The following is a 24438-nucleotide window of genomic DNA, read 5'->3' on the forward strand; positions in this document are numbered from 1 at the left end:
TAATTTTTGGGCCAATAAAATTTATAATACCCCAAACACATAGTATTGTAGGGTATAACAATTTAAAATTAGTCAAGCTAAAATATCCCTATTAAAATTTATTGCAAAAAATTCTAACTTAGGGTTATAATAAAACAAAATTCGCTTTAATAGAAATTTTGACTCAAACACTTTTATGTGTGTGACTTATTGACCTAATTAGTGGAAATAGCCGTCCAACCTGTTTTTGGAAATTATTTTAGCTTCCGAAAGAAGTGATGTGGGCGATTTTACTCAGATGTATTTTAGGTTCGTAGAATTTTTTCTATTGAAAATGGACCACGTTTTGGTATAGTCTCGTTATAACTGTACCGATAGATTTAGGTTTTTATTCACAATTTTAACAGTTTTGCTGTTAATTGGTAGTTTGTGCTCCCAAATATCCTTGCAAAGAGCTGTCCATATACTTTTTTGTCTATAGGTACATGTCGACATCTTCGCTTTCCTCATGTAACGATACCTCCCCATATTTCGTATTTTAATGATTTGGCGACATTATTTAAAGGAATTATTTCAAAGTTGATATTGACAATAGGTACTTTCTTCTCTTCTCTCGTATATATAACTCTACAAAGAGATATTTGAATTTTTAATGATTTATATAATGATTTATACAAAATATTCGACGGAATTGTTTAAAATTTGGTATTTAGAAAAATTAACTATAAACAAGTATGGAATAAGGAAATTAAAAAAAAAAATAAAATCCATTAAAAATTCTATTAAAATCTTAAAAATACCGAATATCGGGGGAGGGGGGGGGGGGGAGTGTACCGTTATATGTAGGCTATACGATATCGTGGACCTATATAGATAATTCTCTTCTAACGGATAAAGAACTCCTTGTGTGCATTTTCAGACAATTCCATTCAAAAATGTTACTGAAAATATAAAATACCGAATATCGGAAGGTGCCGTTATATGGGGAATATACGATATCGTGGACTATATAGACAATTTTCACAAAGAACTTCTTGTGTAGAATTTCAGACAATTTCATTGCAAAATTTGGCTAAATTCATCATCATAAAACCATACTGTTGTATGGGGGCTATACGATATCGTGGACCGATATAGCCCATCTTCGAACTTGACCTGCCTGCAGAAAAAATACTGATATGTGCAAAATTTTAGCTCCCTATCTTAACTCGTTTTGACTGTAACGTGATTACAACAGACGGACGGACAGGGCTAAATAGTCTTAGAATTTTACGCTGATCAAGAATATACAGGGTGAGATAAAAAAATGCAACAAAGTTAATCGCCATAATTTTTACATTTAAAAAACCAGTAAAGAAAGTCTTAAAGTCGGGCAGGGCCGACTTTATGATACCCTACACCACTTTGATAATTTAGTAGAGCTCCGCATAACAATAAAAAGTTTTTGTGGGAGAATTCAATCATACACGCTATGATTATAATTATAATTTAAAGTTCAAAGGACTAAATATGCCGAAGAATTTGTATCTTTTAAATTCGGACTTGTATTGCCCATTTGGTGCACAATTAATTTTAAATCGGATAAAAAAAATATAGGGGAGCTACATCCAAATCGGAACCGATCTAAAATTTGGCAAAGATATTTCTGAGCTGTATTTGATATATTTCCCTGAATATCGTTGTTACGGAGTGCATATTACGGCTGTGGGTAACAAATATAACCAATCGGATGAACAGTATATACGGGAGCTATAGCTATATCTGAACCGATCTTCACCAAATTTGACATACTAGCTTCTAGACTCAGTTCGGTCGTAAGTGCCAAATTCCATCCCATTTAGACAAATATTAGACGTTTGGTGCACAATAAAAGGTAAATCGGACGAAGTTATATATGGGAGCTATAACCAAATCTGAACCGATCTCGATAAAATTTAGCAAATGTATTTCTGAGCTGTATTTGATATATTTCTCCAAATATTGTTGTTACAGAGTGCATATTACGGCTGCGGAGGACAAAAATAACGAATCGGATGAACAATATATATGGGAGCTATAGCTATATCTGAACCGATTTCGATCAAATTTGACATACTTATTTTCAGGTCTAATCTCATCGTACGTGCAAAATTCCTTAATATTCGGACTGATATTACACGTTCGGTGCACAAAAAAAAGCAAATCGGACGAAGATATATATGGGAGCTATATATAAATTTAGGCCGATTATCTCCAATTTCAATAGGATTCGTCCTTGGGCCAAACAATTGATATGTGCTAAATTTCATCTGGATCGGGCAATAAATGCGAACTGTTCTTTGTTTACAAAAATACATGGACAGACGGACGGACAGACGGACGGATGGACATGCATAAATCGACTCAGAATGTGATTCTATGCAGATCATCAAAAGGAACTATGGGTCTATCTCGTTTCCTTTTGCCTGTTACAAACAAATGCACAAAGACATAATACCCTGACCACCTTGTGGTGTAGGGTATAAAAACCACTGAATGAATGCAAAAAATGTCGGAAATAGCATCACATTTTAGAAAAAGTTTCGATTTGTTCGAATTGGTTGCCTTTGGCACGAATTATGGCCTTCAAACGGCCAATGAAACCGTCACACGCTGCCCGAATGTTGCTCTGCGGAATTTTGGCCCACTCCCGGCGAAGCGCTTGTTTGAGGTGATCGACACTTTAGTATGTTTTAGTGCCAACCATGCTTTCCAAAATACCCCAGACACAATAGTCCAACGGATTGGTATCCGAAGATTTTGGTGGCCATTGTGCCAAATGAAGCGTGGAACCTCATTTTGTAACCAAATAAAATTCATTATTTGACGTGGAGCGTCAAAATTTAGCAGAACATTTGTATTGTGCCTAGGATGGTTGGTATTGAAAATGAGATATATCGGTCCACGTTTTGGTATGGTCCCCATATGATATTCGGTATTTTGATGATTTTTGCACATTTTTTCACGGATTTGTCTAAAAATTGGTATTTGTTGATCATAATGGGTTCAAGCTCGTGTGGCGAAAAATTGTATGTATAGGTCCACGTTTTGTAAATGCCCCCATATAACGGTACCTCCTGATATTCGGTATTTTGATTATTTTTGCAACATTTTTCACTGATTTGTCTAAAAATCGGTATTTGTAGGTTATAATGCTGATAACATAGACTGAAGATTGACATCATTTGTCAAAACTGGCAGATACCTTGAATTACTTTTAGTTTTCAATTGGCACTTTCATATGGCATATTCACCACATAAATAACAATTCATTTACCATGATATTTAAAAAGGATATTTACATTGTCTATTCTCTCTTCTTCTTCTTATCTTCCTTTACATCAATCTATCCACTGTGCTCAGAAATTTAGTTGTGAGGGAGTCCACACTCAATTTCAACTAACACTTGCTAACGGTTATGTGCGCATGTGTAAGTGTGTGTGAGTGCTCGGACACACATCGTGGACGAGAGGCACAACGACGACGATCATCGTCGTCATCACCAATTCAATTCGTCGTCGTCTCTGCACGGTAAGGTAAGGTTAGGTAGTACTTGTGTTGTGTTGTGGGTACTGTTGTGTCAATGCGTGCTGCCGTTTTATTCATATAGTCGGGCACCTGATCTGCATTCCTAATGAGGATTTGGTAGTTGGTGATTCTTTTCGTCAACAATTGCCATTGGACTTGGTTGAAATTCGTAGCCTTTCTTCCCTCCGTTGTGTGAGATTTTGTGTTAACCTCAGAGTTTTGGGGGCATACTAGTCATCGATATCTTCCTAAAGTTGTTTAGATAGATGGTTGGATAGATAGGCTGGTATGCAGGCAGGCAGGCAGCCAGGCAAGCAAACGATGGGCTGACGGACGGACATACCAGAAGCAAGCATGGCTTGTGTTATTTTGGTTGGCTAGCAATTGTGACAACCACACTACGACTCCGGGTACGTGTATATAGGCTATTGTTTCCGGTGCTTACATTGTGTTATGTTGCTGCTGCGGGTGTGAATGCGTTGTGACAATTCTCAACGCAGAAAATCTCTTCCAGGAATATAGACATTAATTTTTGGAAAACATAACAAATTTTCATAATTCATGATTTCCTCTTCAAGAGGAAGCAGAAGAAAGTAATGAAAATTTATCTATAGCTCGATCTAGGCATACATTTTCATTGTTATACTCCTTTAGAACGTGTGGCTACTTTCCTTCCGTTGCGGCTAAGCTATACGAAAATGTATCGTTCAACAACACTATAACGTTTCCGGCTCGAACTTTTTCCATAAAAACTCTCGCACACTCACATATGTATATACCAAGTTTTTGGATTGTGTTTGTTAGCACACTCACACATATGTAAGCCAAACTTCATCACCCATCCAAAGGTTTTAATTTGTGAAATCCATATTGGGTACATCGGACCATAAAATATGGTGCGTTCGATTATACGTGCCCTCCGTCTCCTCCTACTCCATCCAGAGTCCACCAATCGTATTAAAAAATCACGGTTAAAATGCTTTATAGTGACCACCAGCTTGAATTACTAATGGCTTTGGTATGTACATTTATGGTTTTATGGCTGTCATATTTTGTTATTTTTGGGAGGAATATGTATGTGTTTACTTGTGGTGTTTTGTAGTGATGTAATGTCAAAATACTTTGCTCATCGGTTTTACAAACAAATACATTTGCATACAACTAAACAATATAGGAATGGCAGTTATAAAATGAATTCGTTTGTTACGGAGGATTTTGAAGTAATCCAAAGGTTAGCTGTACTTCTACAAAAAGAAGGTTTTTCTTTCACAAATCTTTTTTATACCCTCCACCATACATAGTATGGAGGATATATTAAGTTCGTCATTCCGTTTGTAACTCATCGAAATAATCATTTTAGACCCAACAAAGTAAATATATTCTTGATCAGCGTAATATTCTAAGACGATTTAGCCATGTCCGCCCGTCTGTTGTAATCACGCTACAGTCTAAACGAATTAAGATAGGAAGCTAAAATTTTGCACAGATCCCTCATTTGTCTGCAAGTATGTCAAATTCGAAGATGGGCTATATCGGTTCACGATATCGTATAGCCCCCATATAACGGTATCCCCGATATTTGGTATTTTGATGATGTTAGTCACATTTTTCAATGGAATTGTCTGAAATTCCACATAAGGAGTCCCTAGTGGTTACTTTATACTTCGGAAGAGAATTATCTATATAGGTCCACGATATCATATAGCCCCCATATAACGGTACCCTCCGATATTAGGTATTATGATGATTTTAGCCATATTTTCCTATGGTATTGTCTGAAAATCCACACAAGGAGTTCTTTGTGAGCAATTTAACCTCTGAAAGGTAATTGTTTATATAGGTCCACGATATCGTATAGCCCCCATTAACGATACCCCCCGTTATTCGGTATTTTGATTTTTTTACCCACATTTTTCAACGGAATTTTCTGATAATCCACACAAGGAGTTCTTTGTGGGTACTTTATCCCTTGGAAGAGAATCATTTATATAGGTCCACCATATCGTATAGCCCCCATATAACGGTACCCCCAGTTATTCGATATTTTGATTTTTTTTACCCACATTTTCCAACGGAATTTTCTGATAATTCACACAAGGAGTTCCTTGTGAGTACTTTATCCCTTGGAAGAGAATTATCTATATAGGTCCACGATATCGTATAGCCCCCATATAACGGTACCCCCGATATTCGGTATTTTGATGATTTTAGCCATATTTTCCTATGGTATTGTCTGAAAATCCACACAAGAAGTTCTTTGTGAGCAATTTAACCCCTGAAAGGTAATTGTTTATATAGGTCCACGATATCGTATAGCCCCCATATAACGATACCCCCCGTTATTCGGTATTTTGATTTTTTTACCCACATTTTGAAAATTTTCTATTCGTTCCAAATGGTGGAGGGTATTCAAAGTTCGGCCCAGCCGAACTTACTGCTTTTTTACTTGTTTAGTTCCCCCTTGTGGTACCTCATGCGCATAAGATCAAACTTTTCAAAATAAAAATCATATCTCTTCAAGAAATCTAAGGGAGCATTAGATTTAGTTGGAACTTTGCACAGTGTAATGTTTGTGTCGCATTTTTTTCATATATTGCTTTGTTCCAGAACCAAAAGGAAAAATCAGTTATCGTAGTAAAAATTTAACATTCTTGCAGGTTCTGGAACAGTACATAAGGTAATTGGATTTTGTTCTTTGAAAAAAATTAAATGAACAATTCTTCATTCGACATTCGACATTCTTTCCTTTTTAAAAGTTTGCATTTCACATTTTCATAGAATACGAATTGAGACCCTGGTACGTCCTCAGAATAGATGAACATTTTCAATAAACGATTAGAATTTTTACCCAGATTTGTTTCAAACTTTCCATGTCTACATTTTTCTGTTGCTACTAGAACCAGACCGATGATGGGATATATGGGTCCGTAATATTTATATGAGTTTTAGATCAGGTACAAAAATGAACAACATCGTCATTTAGTGACCGATTTTCTTCAAAACCTTGCACATACCAATTATTAGATGTGTGAATATGTATGTACAATTAGTATCCAAAACTTTAGACATTTATGAGTCTCCTCCTGTACATGAAATTATCAAATTTGACAAATTACCAAAAAAAAAAAAACTTTTTAAAAAACTACTTTTATCAAATTTGCATTAGGGTTAGTGTGGATATCATGTTTTCAATTCCTCTGCTATATCCTGCCCAAAGGGTAAGCTTTTGAAAAAAAAAAGAAAAATAGTATTAGTCTGTTTTTCCGACAGAGAGGTTCCAAAGCAATATTGACCAATTCGCATCTGACATAAAACTGATATAAATATTACAACGTGCCACATTTGGACTATTGCGACTACTTCCTATACTTTATATGAGATATGTGCAAATTTCCGGAAAATATCGAAATATGCGTGAGCTGCCAGATATAGCGGACCAAAGTACTCCATGAAAATGGAGTATATACAAAACAAAAAGGAAATCGAACATTTACAATTACAAATTAAGAGAAATATTTAGATATAGCAAGTTGTAAAAAAATCGCCGATTGTTTCGCAAGTTATGACAGATATAAGCATTGGAAATTGTGACCCTTTATGGGTGAGGTACCGGAAGCGGTTGGCAGATATATATCATCTTCACAACAGATTTGTTTTATCAAAAATCTTTGGATGTGTGAAATTTGAAGAGAGTTGGATGCTTAGTTCGCTTTCTTTGAGCGTTTTGTTTTTGCAAGTCGTGAACCCTATGTGGGAGACGTACCAAAAGAAATGGTCCGATATCTACTTATTTTATAACAGATCTTGTGTTTATGGAAATATTTAGATGTAGAAAGTCTCAATGGAATCGGATGCTGATTTCTTGTTTAATGAGCTTCATGAATATTCGAACTTTTGTCCCTTTGTGGGGGAGGTACCAGAAGGAGTAGACCGACTTTGGGTTGATAAAAATATTGTGATGTGTGTAATTGGAAAACAATCGGATACTTACATCACAATTTATAAGAGTTCTAATTATTCAAAATTTTGACCCTTTGAGGGGGAGGTACTTGATGGAGTAGACCGACATTGTCCATTTTCGCACCTGTCCTAGTACTAATGCAAATATTAGAATTCGTAAAGTTGAAGCAAAATCGAATTATCCTTTTTCTTTCTGTGTAATAATTTTTTTTTTTTTTGAAAATGTTAACATTTTGTGGGGGAGGTACCAGAAGGAGTGGGCCGATATTGAACAACTCCGAACTCGAGCTAAGTTTGACAGTAATATTATGATGTACCAAGTTTGGATCAAAGCGGATACTTCCTTCGAGAGTCATGCGCACCAGCCAGACGGATGGACGGAAATCGCTAGATCGACTCCAAATGTCCTGAAAGGATTTAGCATCTTCCATCTGAAATTCATATTTTAAAATATATATAGGTGAAACATATCCTCACATCACATAAAAACTGTTCAATATAGGTCCTAGTGTTGCATTGCGAGACCACGTCTAGCCATTTTTTCCGAGTGAAAGGGCAATATCTTCCATCTGAAGTGACTACAAATTCATATTTTAGAATATATATAGGTGAAACATCATCACATTACATAAAAAAATGTTCAATATAGGTCCTAGTCTTGCATTGCAAGACCACGTCTAACCATGTTTTCCGAGTGAAAGGGCAACAATTTGAAAAAGATAATTATTTAGGATCGAAGACACACTTGTGCACAAATAAAATAAAAATAATGACAACCTGTAAAGAAAGGCCAAAGTTGGGCTGGTCCGACTTTATGATACCCTACACCATTTGGTGCACAATAAACTTGAAATCGGGTAAAGATCTATATGGGAACTATATCCAAATCTGAACCGATCTCAAGAAAATTTGGCAAAAGTATTTCTGAGATATATTTAATATATTTCTCCGAATATCGTTGTTACGAAGTGCATATAACGGCTGTGAAGGAGAAATTTAACAAATGGGATGAAGAATATATGCATATGATAGATATACAGGGTTAGATAAAAAAACTGCAACAAATTCAAATGCCATAATTTTTACATTTTTTTTTTTTAATTTTATTGAATGAAAGCATAAAATTTTAGAATAAGTTTAGATTTGTTCGAATTGGTCATCTTTGGCTCGAATTATAGCCTTCAAACGCCCATCGAAACCGGCCACACGCTGCCCGAATGTTGCTCTGCAAACGGCGAAGATTTTGCTTGAGGTGATCGACACTTTGGTATTTTTTAATGTAGCCTTGCTTCCCAAAATACTCCAGACCAATAGTCCAACGGAGATTTTGCTGGCCATTGTGCGCTGGAAATGAAGCGGGGAACCTCGTTTTGTAACCATTCATCGGTGGCGCGTGCTGAGTGCGTAGGTGCTGAGTCCTGTTGGAATGTCCAAGGTCTGCGGTCAAAATGTTTTCGTGCCCAAGTTTTTCATCTGTATGTTATAATGTCATAGAAGACTTCTTTTATGTAAAAACTATAATAGAACTAAGAAGGTAAAGTCATGAAATTTCACAAGGTAAATTACAGAAAATGCAGAGATGGGCATGCACATTTGAAATGTCTCTACCTTCTTAATTTTACCATGGTTATATATATGTATAACCTAAAAGAAGGTAACATTTTGCAGTCATATGCTTGATTTTTTTTTTTCAAAATTATACATTTGACAACATATCATTGTCAAAATGGTTATTTATAAATTTTGTACAAATCAGAGATGGGAACCTGTTTTCGATAACTTTAAATTTGACAAGGTAATTACAGATAAATTCCGAGCTGGATATAATTTTTTTGAAATAATGTTAACTTTTATAATTCTACCATGGACTGGACAGTTCAATCGATTTTTACATAACGTTTCTCAAGCCTTATTTACACCAAACAAGTTTTCCTAAAAGGTGTTATTTAAATTACCAATTCCTTTTAATATATGACAAATGACAATTTTTTTAAAACGCTAGGTGTCGGTGTAAATAGGGCTTTACGCAATTTTTTACAAATGCTACACGCAACAAAATCAAAAGAGAGGTCTCATACTAAACTTCATAAAATTATTGTATGTCATATATTTTCGTACATATATTGATAGTTAATAATCGCTATTTAGGTTATTAACAAATTTAAACAAAATTTTCTCAAGACCTTCAAATGACATCCCTGTACACACCGAATAAGTATGTGCATAAACACACACACACACACAAACACACATTTTTGGTCAACACACACCGTTAGGTAACATTTGAAAATATTCGATATAAAAAAATAATTATCGAATATTTTTTCAATAAAACGAGTTAAAACTACAAATGTTCACATTTAAAATGTACGATGGCACAAATGCATGGCCCGCTTGGCAATTGATTGTTGGGCGCAGGCAGCGACTTGAAAGAGATTTGCGACTTCGCTGGTTTCTATTGGCCGAACATTGAATTTGTTATTGCTTTTCGACATATCGGAAGTATTGATTAAATATGCAGTGATGAAATTCTTAGTCAAAATAAATATTAATAATAAATATAATAGCATAACAGGTGTGTACGATAGTCCAAGATTTTATAATAATCTCGATGACCCAAAAGTCCCTAAAATGAGAGCTGCTGAAGAGAGCAATTTAGATAGTTATTAAAACTTTGACAATTCTTATTACTCAGAATGCGATTCTATGCAGATGATCAAAAGAAACGGTGGGTCTATCTCGTCTTCTTTCGCCTGTTACAAACAAATGCACAAAGACATAATACCCTGACCACCTTGTGGTGTAGTGTAAGAAACGAAATATCATAAAGGGGTACGGTTCTTTGAAAGGCAACAAATAACTCCTTCTCTTGTTTCAAATAACTTCAAATAACTCTTGTTTTAAATAAAAAATGTTCTTGCCGAGTACGAATTAAAGATAAATTAAAAAAAGAGGAAAGATAAATGCGGGAATTGGTAAACAGGGGATACATAAATTTTTATGTAGAATGGATCGATTTCTGCTCCCCATAAAAACTAGAGTATCGGAAACTAAGACTGAGCTTTGTAAAAAATAGGCCACACGTTCGCATAGCTATATCTGCCAAAACACCTTATAACTCCCTCATATTTGAATACTTTTAACGCCCTGGTACTGCATTAAACTAGGACGAGGTGAGAACATGTAAAGTTGTCAAATCTAAATTTAAAGCAGCTTGGAATAGCACTGTATATTAATGGTGTTCCCAAGCGTTTCATACCCTCAGCCATATGTCTAGGCAGGGTATATATCATTTGATACGGCTAAAACCTGCCACATCGAAATAAGGGTTTTAGACCCCGGTCTCTTTGGACCAAATCCGTTAAAGGAAATTTGAAGTCGATCTGGGAATGTTCGTCCGTCTTTCCCATTGTCTGGCTGGCTATTGCGAACGATGCATCGTAATATTATTGTCCAACTTAGATCGAGTTTGGAGATGGGCAAAATCGGTCTACTCCTTTTGATAACTCCCCCACAAAAGGTAAAAATTTTCAAAAAAAAATTTTTACTGCACAGAAGGAGGAAGGATAATCTGAGTTTGCTCCAACTTTGTAAATCCTAATAATTGCATCAGTGCCAGGGCAGGTGCAAAAATGGACAATATCGATTCACCCCATCAAGTACCTCCCCACTCTTATAAAATGTGATCTAAGAGTCCGATTGTCTTCAAATTAAGATCCTCAGAATATTTTATTAACGCAAGATCTGGTTTAAAGATTGAATATATCGGTTCACTCCTTCTGGTACCTCCCCCACAAAGGGTCAAAATTTTGAATATTCATGAAGCTCATAAAATACGAAATTAACATCCGATTCCATTCCGACTTGGCACATCTCAATGTTTCCTTCAACACAAGATCTGTTATAAATATGGTAGAGATCCAACCATTCCTTCTGGTACCTCTCCCACAAAGAGTCAAAGTTTTGAAAAACAAAAACTGTCATAAAATCCGAAATTAGCATCCCGTTCTCTTCATATTTCACACATCCTATTATTTCTACTAACATTAGATCTGATGTGAATATGGGATATAACTGTCCACTCCTTTTGGTACCTCTCCCACAAAGGGTCAATATTTTGAATATCCATGAAACTCATAAAACGCGAAATTAACATCCGATTCCATTCAGAATTGGTACATCTCAAAATTTCCATCAACACGAGATCTGTTATAAAGATGGTACAGGTCGGACCATTTCTTCTTGTACCTCCCCACATAGGGTTCGAAGTAGCGAAATAAATGTTTCTAAATTCTAAATGTTTCTCCTAACCAGAAATCTGGGAATTTATGATTTCGCATAAAATTGGATATAAATGTTCGATTTTCTTGTAATTTTGCCTATGCCAATATTTTAATCTGTATTAGAGGAAGTATGAAAATGGAACACTTTGGTCGAATATGTCGGGTACTTCACACACATTTTAACATTTTGTAAAAAATATCACATATCTCATATAAAGTTAAGGAATTAGTCGATATAGTCCAAACCTGGCACGTCCCAATATTTATATCATATTCATTTAGGTCCGATACGAAATTGATACTATTGGCCCATTTATTCGGAACCGACTCCATAAAGGACCAACAATTTAAATAATCATAACAAAAATCTGAGAAGAACCTGGAATTTATGATTTCGCATAAAATTGGATATAAATATTCGATTTTCTTGTAATTTTGCCTATGCCAATATTTTAATCTGTATTAGAGGAAGTATGAAAATGGAACACTTCGGTCGACTATGTCGGGTACTTCACACACATTTTAACATTTTGTAAAAAATATCACATATCTCATATAAAGTTAAGGAATTAGTCGATATAGTCCAAACCTGACACGTCCCAATATTTATATCATATTCATTTAGGTTCCATACAAAATTGATAATATTGGCCCATTCATTCGGAACCTACTCCATAGAGGGCCAACAATATAAATAATCAGAACAAAAGTCAAAATAAAAATAAACAAATGTCGTCAAAACCTGACTGACTGATACATTTTAACTTGTTTTATAATAACATCAGCAAAAGAGAGATATGTGGTGTTCGCTCTGGGAGAACAATACGCTGCTCAGAAAGTACAGGGACTTAAGACTATTAAAATTGTCAAAAATATGGTAATCCTTTCGAATCAACCATTGAGGCAACCTTGTCACTTTTTTTCATGGCCAAATTTGTCTTGTACAAAGTTTTTTAATAGAACGTAATTCGTGGCCATTCTACTTGTTTCTTTTTTAATCTGCTCTCAAGTTTTACTATATTCTCGGGTACTGGGAGTGGACTCTTGTTCTATGAAAATATGAAATGAAAAATATTTTCTTTATAAAATTATTCATTTGATATTTCTTTCCTTTATAAAAGTTTTAATTTCGCATTTTCACAGAACAAGAATTGAGGCTCTGGAGTGGTTTCTAAGTAAAAAAAAGTTGCAAAAGTGGTGTAGTAGATTCCTGAGGGTTCTGAAACGGGTGTCACAAATTTTAAGGGACAACTATAGCCGACTATGTCATTCCCTTTAATATTTATGTTTTACAACCATGGAAGAAGAATACAGGTAGTCGCATCGGCACAGCTGCTGGTATAATGAACTGTCAAACTGATTTTGGAATTAAAAATTTTTAATAAAAAATTATTTAAAATTGCAAAAGTTGTTGAAAAATGCATATTTAAAAATCTATTTTTTTGACAAATCATTATAACATTTTTGACATATCAATGTTCCCATGGCACGAACAAATTTTAATTGATTTTTGCTAGAATACAAATGACGTCGTAAATGCAATATCTCTTAAACAGCAGCGAAAAACGTTAAACTTTTCCTTCTACATTCTTCTGTCTTACAGGTATTGACAGCATTTTGACATGAGATATACCTACAGTTGAATATTCACCCCGTTCATCACCGTCCATGATCACTGATCAACACTTCTCAAATCCCCCAGAATAATTACTCACCACAAATGTCAAAAACTTCAACATTCAGCAGTCATTTCTTATGCAATTCCCCAGATCCCTCATCCAAAATGCCATTAACTTCACCATCATCCTGGAAGAGAAAAAAAGACAAAGAATGTGTAGAATAAAATGGAGAAGAAAATTAACATTTTGATAGAAATAGAAAAAAGAAATGTAGCAATAGAGGAAAGAAAGGAACATTTTCTGTAAAGGTACAAAAAATGTTGATAGAGCTTTAAAAATATTAAAGCTTCTGAACTAAAATATTTTATTTTCTTCCCTTCTTATTTATATTTTTCAAATCTTAAAGATTTATCATTTCTTTTTGTATTCATTCATTTAATTTTTCTTAAATAGCTTATTTATTTAATTTATTTTATTGCATGAATTGTATTACATATAAACTTTGTAGCTTTTATAACATCCACCTTTAAAAATTTGCACAATAGTTTGTATTGCATCTAGGATGGTTGGTAATGAAAATGAGATATGTCGGCCCATGTTTTTGGTGTAGCCCTCCAAATGTTCAGTATTTTGACGATTTTTCCACGGAATTATTCCATTTTTGATACTAAGAGTTAGTAACGGTTTCTACTTCTGGTGGGTAATTGGGTCACGTTTTCGTATAGCCTGCATATAATCGGGATGTACCGATATTCGATATTTTGATGATATTTGCCGCATTTTCCCACGGATTTGTTTAAAAATTGGTATTTGTAGTTCGTAAAAGGTTATACAACCTGTTTCAAAACATTGTCCATATTGGTCCACTGTTTCAATATAACGGCACCATCGATATTCAATATTTTTTGTTTAAAATTTGGTATTTAAGACTCGCAATAGATAAAAATCTTTGTAGTATAAAATTATCCATATATGTTCCCGTTTTACTATGGCCCCACATAAAGGCCCCACCTACTTCATTGTTTATACCCTACACCACAAGGTGGTCAGGGTATTATGTCTTTGTGCATTTGTTTGTAACAGGCAAAAGGAAACGAGATAGACCCATAGTTCCTTTTGATGATCTGCATAGAATCACATTCTGAGTCGATTTATGCATGTCCGTCCGTCCGTCTGTCCATGTTTTTTTGTAAACAAAGTACAGTTCGCATTTATTGTCCTATCCAGATGAAATTTTGCACAAATCAATTGTTTGGCCCAAGGACGAACCCTATTGAAATTGGAGATAATCGGTCAAAATTTAGATATAGCTCCCATATATATCTTCGTCCGATTTGCCTTTTATTGTGCGCCAAACGTGTAATATCAGCCCGAATAGTATGGAATTTTGCACATACAACCAAATTAGGCCTAAAAATAAGTATGCTAAATTTGATCGAAATCGGTTCACATATAGGTATAGCTTCCATATATATTGTTCATCCGATTTGTTATTTTTGTCCTCCGCAGCCGTTATATGCACTCTGTGACCACAATATTTTGGGAAATATATCAAATACAACTCAGAAATACATTTGCTAAATTTTATCGAGTTCGGTTCAGATTTGGATATAGCTCCCATATATAACTTCGTCCGATTTACCTTTTGTTGTGCACCAAACTTTCAATATTTGTCCAAATGGGATGGAATATGGCACTTACGACCGAATTGAGTCTAGAAGCTAGTATGTCAAATTTGGTGAAGATCGGTTCAGATATAGCTATAGCTACCATATATACTCTTCATCCGATTTGTTATATTTGTTACCCACTGAACTTTAAATTATAATTATAATCATAGCGTGTATGAACTTTTAATTTTTATGCGGAGCTCTACTAAATTAGCAAAGTGGTGTAGGGTATCATAAAGTCGGCCACGCCCGACTTTAAGACTTTCTTTACTGTTTTTTTTTTTTTACATTTTACCGCATTCTCTAACCAAACATACTCGTATTTGTTGTTTAACGTAGAATACGTTTGAATCCAGATGCTTTTATATATAAAGGTTTTTCAGTTAATTGTGGAGGCTATTTAAAGTTCTGCCTAACTTACTGTTTTTTACTTGCTTATATTATTTTGTTTTTGTTTTTTTCTATTCAAATATATATAAAGCAAAAAAAATATTACTTTGTTAAATTTAAAGTATAAAAATAATCATTCAAACTTGCAACATAGCCCATCGCAAGCTGAATGGTGCCTTTTGGATTGGAACCAATCTTATCTAACGTAGTACTCTACACTTCGTCTTAACATTATAAATTGACGCTTAAAATACCCTGTGCACCTTCTCAGCGTTGGAGAGCAATTTTACCGTTACTCACAATTGACTCAACAGTAGGTTGAGTGCAGTCTGGGTTAATCTGAAATCCATCCATTAGATTGCATCGGAACAGATTTATGGTGGTATGTGTAGGACAGCTAGAATTATGATCGGAGGCTTTCTACGATTCCAGCACGAGCCATTTAAAAGTCGACTTATAAGTTTTTTATATTAGAGTGACACAGAAATTATTAAAAATTAGAAAATTATAAAAGAACTTTATGATACAAAACCAAAAATTGGGCATTAAGTTTAAATTATTCATGAACTACTGTAACGATTATTCTTGGGCGTAAAGTGTTATCTATCGAATGAAAAAAGAGTTGAAACATTATATTCGTTTTAAAGTAACAGAATTTAATCACTTAAAAGTAATTCCTTTCCACTGTGATATTTATCTCAGCCTTAATTTGCCACAAGAATTGTACGCTTTCGTCTAAGTACTACCTCAATACGTTATTACAGCATTAGAAAATCAGCTGATCATTTAATATCGTATCGTAGTTTTATTGCACTACGTCGTGTACTAATTTCGTCTCATTGGGACTACGTGATTTCAAAGCCATTGAGATAGACAGCGGGCATTGTATAAACAAAAATAAACTGCATTTTGCCCCATAAGACCCCGTACAAATAAATATATATCCAATAAAATATGACATCGGCATTTTCAAGTTCAGATACTGCCGTATTAGAAAGACAGGCAGATTTGTTAGACGTTGAGCGAGAAGTTTCGCTGAAGGAAATATGGAGTGATTCCCAACGTGAAACTTGTTTCGAATGGATAAAAAGCAATGGCTACAAAAGAGTAAGTTCAAGAAGTTTAATGACTATATAACGATAATAATTAAGCGTTTTTTAGGTTTGTCTACAATTTCCTGACAGCTATCTGAAATGCAGTGAAGCTATTGCCGCAAGTATTAGACAGGCTTTTTCTGCGGCAGATGAAGTTAAGACATTTATTTTGGCCGACACATCATACGGCAGTTGCTGTGTAGATGAGGTATGTATTGGTAAGGGTCAAGGTGCTACAATCTTCGATATTGCCGACAACGGATTACAGTAGTAGCCAAATAGAAATTCTCTGTCGCTCTCGTGTTCCATTGGATAGGATAACGCCCTATGGAAGATATCCCGTATTCGGCGCAGTCTCGAATCATGATATTTCCATAACATCATGATTGCAATAATAGTCGTTTTTCTTCCGAGATTTGAATCTTTCTTAAAGTACCCTCGCCCCTATACCATGGGCATAATACAATAAATATGATCGGATGAAGACATTCGCCTATGAGCAAATGTAGCACTGGATGCATAACATTTCATTTCATTTCATTTATTTACCTTACAAAGAAATATAAATAAGCCCACAGGGCCCATAACTTATATTATCTATCTACAATACCCTAACATAATACAAATTCAATGATTAATTCAAACTTAACAAATAACATATTAAACCTAATAATTTATCTTAATAATTCACGAGAAGCTCGAACCCTACACCTCAATTCACCATCACCAACTAAACAATAGTCTAGTAGAGCAGTGAAAAAGTGTAGCAGAAACGAGCTAAAAATAAGAGATAACTATTTTATTACTCACAAAACAGAGTATAAATAGTAACTCACATTATACCCTACAAATAAAATTAAGAAGATAATATAGTGGCTCCCCAGCCCAAACAAAAAGAAAAGCAAAAAGAAAGACCCATAATAAACCGACGCAACCACTACAAAAACATAGCCTACATATTTAGGCGAAGGTATTCAATTACTTTAACCCTAAACAGATAATTGGTATGGGCAAAAGTACGTAAGGCCAAAGGAAGCTGATTCCACAATCTCACCGCCCTAACCACAAATGATCTCTCACCAATGGAGGACGAAAACCTTGGACACAACAATTGAGGATTTCGAGATGATCTACAAAACACAAAGTTGTCACGAAGAGGCGAGTCAAAATTGCACATAACACTGTAATGAAATTGAAGAATACGAAGATCAACGTAGCTGCTAAATGGCAATCCCAGGAGATCATTAACAAAACAAGAAACATGATCACCACGACGCAAGCCATACACATAACGAACAATCGAATTTACCGCCCTACGGATACGTTGCATTTGAGAAGAAGTAGTACCGGAGACTACCTCTAGACAATAATTTACCTGCGATAGCAGCAAGGATACAACCACTCTCTTCCTAACATGACAAGGCAAATAAGCATTAAGACAATACAGCCTCCGCAGCTGAAACCTTATACGACAAAGCAAGGAATCAATGTGTCTCTTAAAGTCCAACTTCCGATCAATTATAACACCAAGACATTTCATTTCATCAACAAATTTCACTAACACAGAACCCACAGTAATATTAAGAGAACCACCATTACCATGATCATTGAACAGCATAGCTTTAGTTTTATTCCAATTAATCATAAGGCCATTTAGCGAAATCCACGACGAAAGAGACAAAACAATAGAATTAACCAACCCTTCCAACCCAGCAATATCAGCCTCTCTGAAGAAAACATGAATATCATCTGCATACAAAAACAGACAACACCTGTCATCAACAACTGAGTGCACAATGTCATTAATGAACATAATAAATAACAACGGTCCCAGTACAGAACCTTGCGGGACTCCACATTGGACACTACAAACTTCAGACGAAACACCCAAATGAACAACAAACTGAGACCTACCTTCCAAATATGAAGCCATTAAACGACACGCAGAAGATGAAAAACCAAACTTAAACCTCAGCTTGTCAAGTAAAAGGGAATGGTTTATCAAATCAAAAGCCTTTGACAAGTCAAGGCCCAATAATAACCCAACATCAGATGAATTAAATACATCTCTGATCATGTCAGTAAGATATAATAAGTGCGTGGTCGTACTACATCGTCGCCGAAAACCAAACTGAGAACTACTCAATAGCCTACGATCATCAAGGAAGTCAACAATCGCTTCTTTAATAATATGCTCAACGATTTTTGACATAGCAGGTAGAATGCTAATGGGACGCAGATTCGGCAAATCAAATGATTCACCAGTTTTCGGCACAGGAACAATTCGTGCAACCTTCCACGCCCGAGGAAAAGTAGATGTCATAAAAATCGAGTTAACAAAATGCAGGAAATGACAGGAAATGTATGGAAATATAAGTTTAAAAAACTTTACTGGCACGCCATCAACCCCCACAGCTCCCGACTTAACTTTATTTAATGACCTTACAACATCAGAATAAAATATGCAATAAAACCGAAAAACATCATCTCCCACATGACCCTCACTATAAAGAGACTGACCACGCTCACCCACAAAACCAGGATTCCCACTGGAAAAATAATGATTAGCAGCATTGACATCAATTGGTGGAGCTTCATTATCACTACCCAAAACACCAAACGACTTTAGAGATTTCCACAGCTGATTATTATTCATACGACCAAAGAGATCATTATAGTACTTACGCCTCTCATTCCTCATCACAGCCTTACAACGATTCCTATACATACAATATATTATTCTATTACCCTCCATAGGTCGCTTGCGCCACTCAAAGTACGCAAGATCTCTAAACATCCGTGCCGATTTTACCACATCAGATTCCAACCATGCATCATTCCTGGGGTTGACCTTACGAACAGAAACAGGAACGAAAGACAATAGCGCGTTAAACAACAAATCAAATAGTGAAAGTTGACAATTCACATCAGAAGTGGAATATAAGGGGTTGAAGTCAAAATCGGATATGAAATTTACAATGCCCAACCAATCCGCTCGGCCAAAGTTACGATACTCAATAAATCTCTCCTCTGAAAATACAGGCAGGTTAAGCGAACCAAAAACAAAGGCATGGTGTGATATACCAGGACATCGACCCTGAGACGAGAAACCCAAGGACAAATTATCACTAGTAAGGCAAAAATCAATTAACGAGGTAGAGTTATGGGCCAAATCATAATGGGTAGGTTTCATGTTATGCACAATAGTTAGCCCCAATGATCTGCATAATCCTCTCATCGAAACAGAGTTCGAAGACACAAATAAATTACAGTTAAAATCACCAAGGACAATGATATTAGAGAAGCGATCAAACAAACTCTCATGTACATCACAGAAAGACTGAACATCGCCATGGGGAAGATATACTACCGCCACAAGCAAAACCAATGCCCCAATATTCAACTCAACACACACCGACTCACAAACACCAAAATTATTTGAACGAAAAACTACCTTATAAGGAATGCCACTACCAATATAGAGACATACCCCACCACCAACACGACCAACACGATCACTCCGCACCAGCTTATATCCTGGAACAACCAACGATTTCGATGAGACTGCAGAATTAAGCCAAGATTCAGTGACACCAAAAATGCTGATACCACTACCAACCAGCAAGGATCGAAGCTCATCAATTTTATTATTGAATCTCGATGGGCGAATACTTTGGCAGTTCAAGTGGCCATACGTTAGTTTACCAGACAAACCCTCAAATAAGGGTTTAAAAAAGTGAGCGTCATTAATTATGGGTCCCAGATTATCATCAAGTGACATCAAACCAAATAAAGGGGCTGGGGAGCAAAATTATGTAAATTCGATTTCGCATCTTATACTAAAAATTGAAAAATATAAATATATAAATAAAAAAAAAAATAAATAATAAATAATAATATGAAAGATTATTTAGAACAAATAAGCAATAATTTGCATCAAGAAAACAATTAAATTGCCAATGAGATCAAAACAAAATTAATATTAACATTACATGACTACACTCCCAGCAGCATATCACCAACCAACGGAGCACCACCCGGTTGCAGAGGACAACTACGAGCAAATTCAAGAAGCTCTTGTCGCTCAAAAATTGTTTTACTTCCATCAGCAAGTATTACCTCAACTTGAGGTTCATCACTATTTAACAACCTGAATTTCTTAATCTTCTTCTTCTTGAGCAGGCCTCTGCAGGCAAAGACAAGACTAGATGCCGATTTAACAAGATGATCATTTAAGTAGATACGGGACTCCAATAGACAATTCTCCATAACTTCTTTTAGGGTTACCTTCCCTCTTTTAACAAATCGGCGGATAAGGGAATCTCTTGTCTGAATAGAATTAAACTTCACCAAAACCGCTCTACGTTCAGATATGTAACAGCACTGCTGCATGTCGCCATGAGATAGTTGCAACCCACACAAATTAGCAACTTTAACAACAAAGCTCCTGAGGTCTTTAATATTTTCCGGCAAACCTCTTATAATGATATCAGCTCTGTTAAGCCTTCGCTGGAGCACATTGTTAAAAGACTCAAGCTCAGAAATCCTATCAGCAAGTTTCTTTTCTGCTAACAAAGCCGTACTTTTAACTTCAGAGACTGTCATCTTCAACTCAACTACAGCCTTTTTAAGCTCAACCACATCACGCTTTACCTCAGATATTTGAGCATTATAAAGATCAAACAGAGCATCAGTTTTGGTACGGAATTCAGACAGACATCTAGCCATATACGTGTCCATTTGTTGTTTCATAGACAAAATCAAGTTATCCTGCAGCTCTCGCAGAGCATCTGAATTCCCAACAAAATCACACGCAGCCACACCAACTGTCCCATCACCACCATTCAAAGAAGCATCAGCTGTGGCACCAACCCTAGATGCATCAACTGCAGTGTTCGCTTTTGTTCCGCGATCAACCACACCAGCGTCACCACTACCACCAGCAGCCCGAACACAGCACACACAAGTGTATCTGAGTTGCTTATTTATTTTAGCCTCAGCCTCAGAAATGCCAACGCAATCCAAATGGAAAAAATTTGCACAGCCTTTGCAACCAATTTTATATTTGGATTTGGCAATATGATCCTTACAAACATTACAGGTCAATAGCGACGGCATTTTCAGGATTACCTTGGCAGATGCAAATGAATAAAAAAAAGAGCGCCAAACGAAAATGCACAGCAACAGGTTAAAAAGGTGAGAAGAAAAACCAACTCCACCAAAAGCCACGGCTCCAGACCTTCAAACACCAATATCCAAAAGAAATAGTCCAGTCAATTTGTAAAAATCTCCAATTTTAAATATTTAATTATTTTCTTGACAGAGCTCAAATTTAATGCTTGTTCATTGCAGGGATCTATAGTTCGTTTTAGTTGGGTGCAAGACCCTTGACCACAATATAAGATTTCTAACTTAAGGCAAACCTATGTTATTATTGATACCGGATATGCGAACCAAAATTTATACCTCAGATCTGTTTTTTACTATAGGTTTTTAACCTTTTTAAAATCTATAATAAAGGTAAACTGATAACTTTAAATTGTGAGTTTCTGGAAGGATGAAAAATTTTATGTAATCAAAATCTCAAAAATAACACTACAAAAACTTTATATACGAAAACAAATGGTCACAAATGTTCCTGGATAGCAAAAGTTTTTTCATAGCTTTTCCAACGTCTTACTTCTGTCTGAAAGTCTGTATTTCCGATAGATTACGTTTTGACGGTTAAGTGCAATACGATAATAATATAATTTCTTTATATATTTCAGATTGCAGCGGCTCATGTTGATGCTGATTCGCTGGTTCATTTTGGCAACGCATGCCGAAGCAAAGTTTCACGATTACCAGTACTTTATTTGTATCCGAAATTCGAATTAGACTTGGAAAAGTTCTATACCTACCTTGAATCATATAGAGAGCACTCAACATCAAAGGTGGTCACTATCTACCTAGATATTGGCTATCATCAGCTACTTAATAAACCGAGTTATGATGAACTGATGGAAAAGTGTAAAGCCCTAAAAGCTATGCGTTTGGACATTATCACTTATTGTGGAGATAAATATGCTACAATTGCAGAGGATGGACAAATTTCCCTAATAACCAATGGAGACTACACCGAAGAAGTAGATGAATTGGACTCAAATAGAATATGTTTATTTGTTGGTTCGGATAACCAGCGTTTCTTTAACCTATCACTCACCACCAAAGCTGAGAAATGGTTCATTTATGATGTGTTCTCGGCAACGGGTAGGGAAAAGAATCCCCTAACGGCCACATATATACGACGCAGATATTTTTACATAGAAAAATGTAAAGATGCCCAAACATTAGGTTTAATTGTTGCCACACTTACTTCCAATGGTTATTTAGACGTTGTTAAACATCTACAGACCATGGCCAAAGCAAGGGGCATTAAGACACAGATTATCTCAGTTGGACGCATAAATCCAGCTAAATTGGCCAATTTCTTGGAAATTGATTGTTTTGTACTTATTGGTTGTCCTTTTAACAACATGTTCGAATCGAAGGAATTCTACAAACCCATTGTATCGGTGTTTGAAGCCGAAATGGCATTAAATCCAGCCTGGCATATGCGCTATCCAGAATCATATGTAACAGATTTTAAAGATCTACTGCCTGAAGGACGTAGTTTCCTTGAATTCAATGCCAACGATATAAATCCAGAAGATGTTAGTTTACTTACCGGGCGTATGCGTTTTAATGGTACCAATGGAAATGATGTTGAAACGGCTAATCTCTCGGCATTGTCGGAACAGCAACAAACAATTGCAACACAGGCCAGAATGGAAGTAATGACAACAAATACTGGTTTGACATTTGAAGATCGTACATGGCGTGGACTTGATCCAGCGTTGGGACAAACTGAACCAGCTAAAATCGAAAAGGGTTTGAGTGGTATTCCAATTCGCTATACTCATGATTAGGATGCGAAATGGGAATTAAGTGGTTATAAGTACTTGTAATTTTTAATTGGATTGATTTTGCTTTTCTATATAAGTTTTCTCAGAGATTTCATTTTTTATTTCGTCCAATATGTCTGTTCTAAGATTTCCACATGATTGTGTCTATATTTTATCGATAATATAATAAACTTTTTTTTGTAATAAAAAAAAATAATTTATTATTTTTTGTTCCCTTTAAATGGATTACAGTAAATATATGGCTTAATGTCCTGCTAAAGGAAGATTTTAATAAATAAATATAAAATAAGAGGGGCTTTATTTTACTATTAAAAATATTCAACATTAAAAGTAACTAAATATGTAGTCTTAAATATTCTTGAAAATATTTACGATTTGAAGACTTGAATAAAATATAAAAAGATCGACGTGAAGACAGGAAAAGTCCATGACCTTAAGACTGAATCCGGAGTAGAAAAAATATGATCATAAGATCTGACCAGAAAAGACCCACTAAAAAAGAATCACATTTTAAATTTTAAATGACTCGCGATTTTAATTCCTATTATCTTTAAAAAAAAATTAAAAGAAGAAACTGTTCCTGGCGTTATCCACAATTGTTGACATTATAGAGTGGCGGAAACTATGCAAAAAATTATAAATAAAATTATGAAAACCATTTAAAGCAATTGTGTGCAGTAAATATCACAAAAGCATATCGTGTATTTTTGCGATTAAAATAAATTCCTCAATTTTGCGTCCTTTGAAAATCAAGGATTCAAGTTAAAAAATGAGATTCCAAATCTTGGAATATTCTGCGAAATCATGATTTAAGGAAATTTCCATAAAATCGCCTATTCTATTATTGGCACAAAAAAAATTAATTCAACAATTCTAAGAATGTAATTAATCTTACTTTATGAAGCTCGATTTCGATTCCATTAATTCTAAAAAAGACGTTTTCAAGCTCAAAA

General features: G+C 35.3%; 2 protein-coding genes across 5 annotated transcripts; one reads left to right on the top strand and one right to left on the bottom strand.

Annotated features, from left to right (window-relative positions):
- The first annotated feature begins 16276 nt into the window (after nucleotides 1–16276).
- Nucleotides 16277–23671, top strand: LOC131804755 (2-(3-amino-3-carboxypropyl)histidine synthase subunit 2-like). Its single transcript, XM_059127912.1, has 3 exons — nucleotides 16277–16554; nucleotides 16609–16749; nucleotides 22310–23671. The coding sequence occupies exons 1-3, from the start codon at nucleotides 16402–16404 to the stop codon at nucleotides 23486–23488; spliced, it is 1473 nt and encodes a 490-aa protein (XP_058983895.1). The 5' UTR covers nucleotides 16277–16401; the 3' UTR covers nucleotides 23489–23671.
- LOC131804754 (uncharacterized) lies at nucleotides 17068–21747 on the bottom strand. Of its 4 annotated transcripts, none has more exons than XM_059127911.1 (2): nucleotides 20534–21747; nucleotides 17068–20380 (listed from the first exon to the last, which is right to left on the bottom strand). In XM_059127911.1, exon 1 carries the CDS (start codon nucleotides 21657–21659, stop codon nucleotides 20538–20540), a length of 1122 nt encoding a protein of 373 aa, XP_058983894.1. In that variant the 5' UTR covers nucleotides 21660–21747; the 3' UTR covers nucleotides 17068–20380; nucleotides 20534–20537. The 4 variants fall into 4 exon arrangements, with proteins under 4 accessions (XP_058983894.1, XP_058983892.1, XP_058983891.1 ...); XM_059127909.1 differs by having other exon boundaries at nucleotides 20529–21747; XM_059127908.1 differs by having other exon boundaries at nucleotides 20534–21726.
- Nucleotides 23672–24438: the final 767 nt, after the last annotated feature.

The sequence above is a fragment of the Musca domestica genome, unplaced genomic scaffold (assembly GCF_030504385.1).
Source record: "Musca domestica strain aabys unplaced genomic scaffold, Musca_domestica.polishedcontigs.V.1.1 49, whole genome shotgun sequence".
Taxonomy (NCBI): domain Eukaryota; kingdom Metazoa; phylum Arthropoda; class Insecta; order Diptera; family Muscidae; genus Musca; species Musca domestica.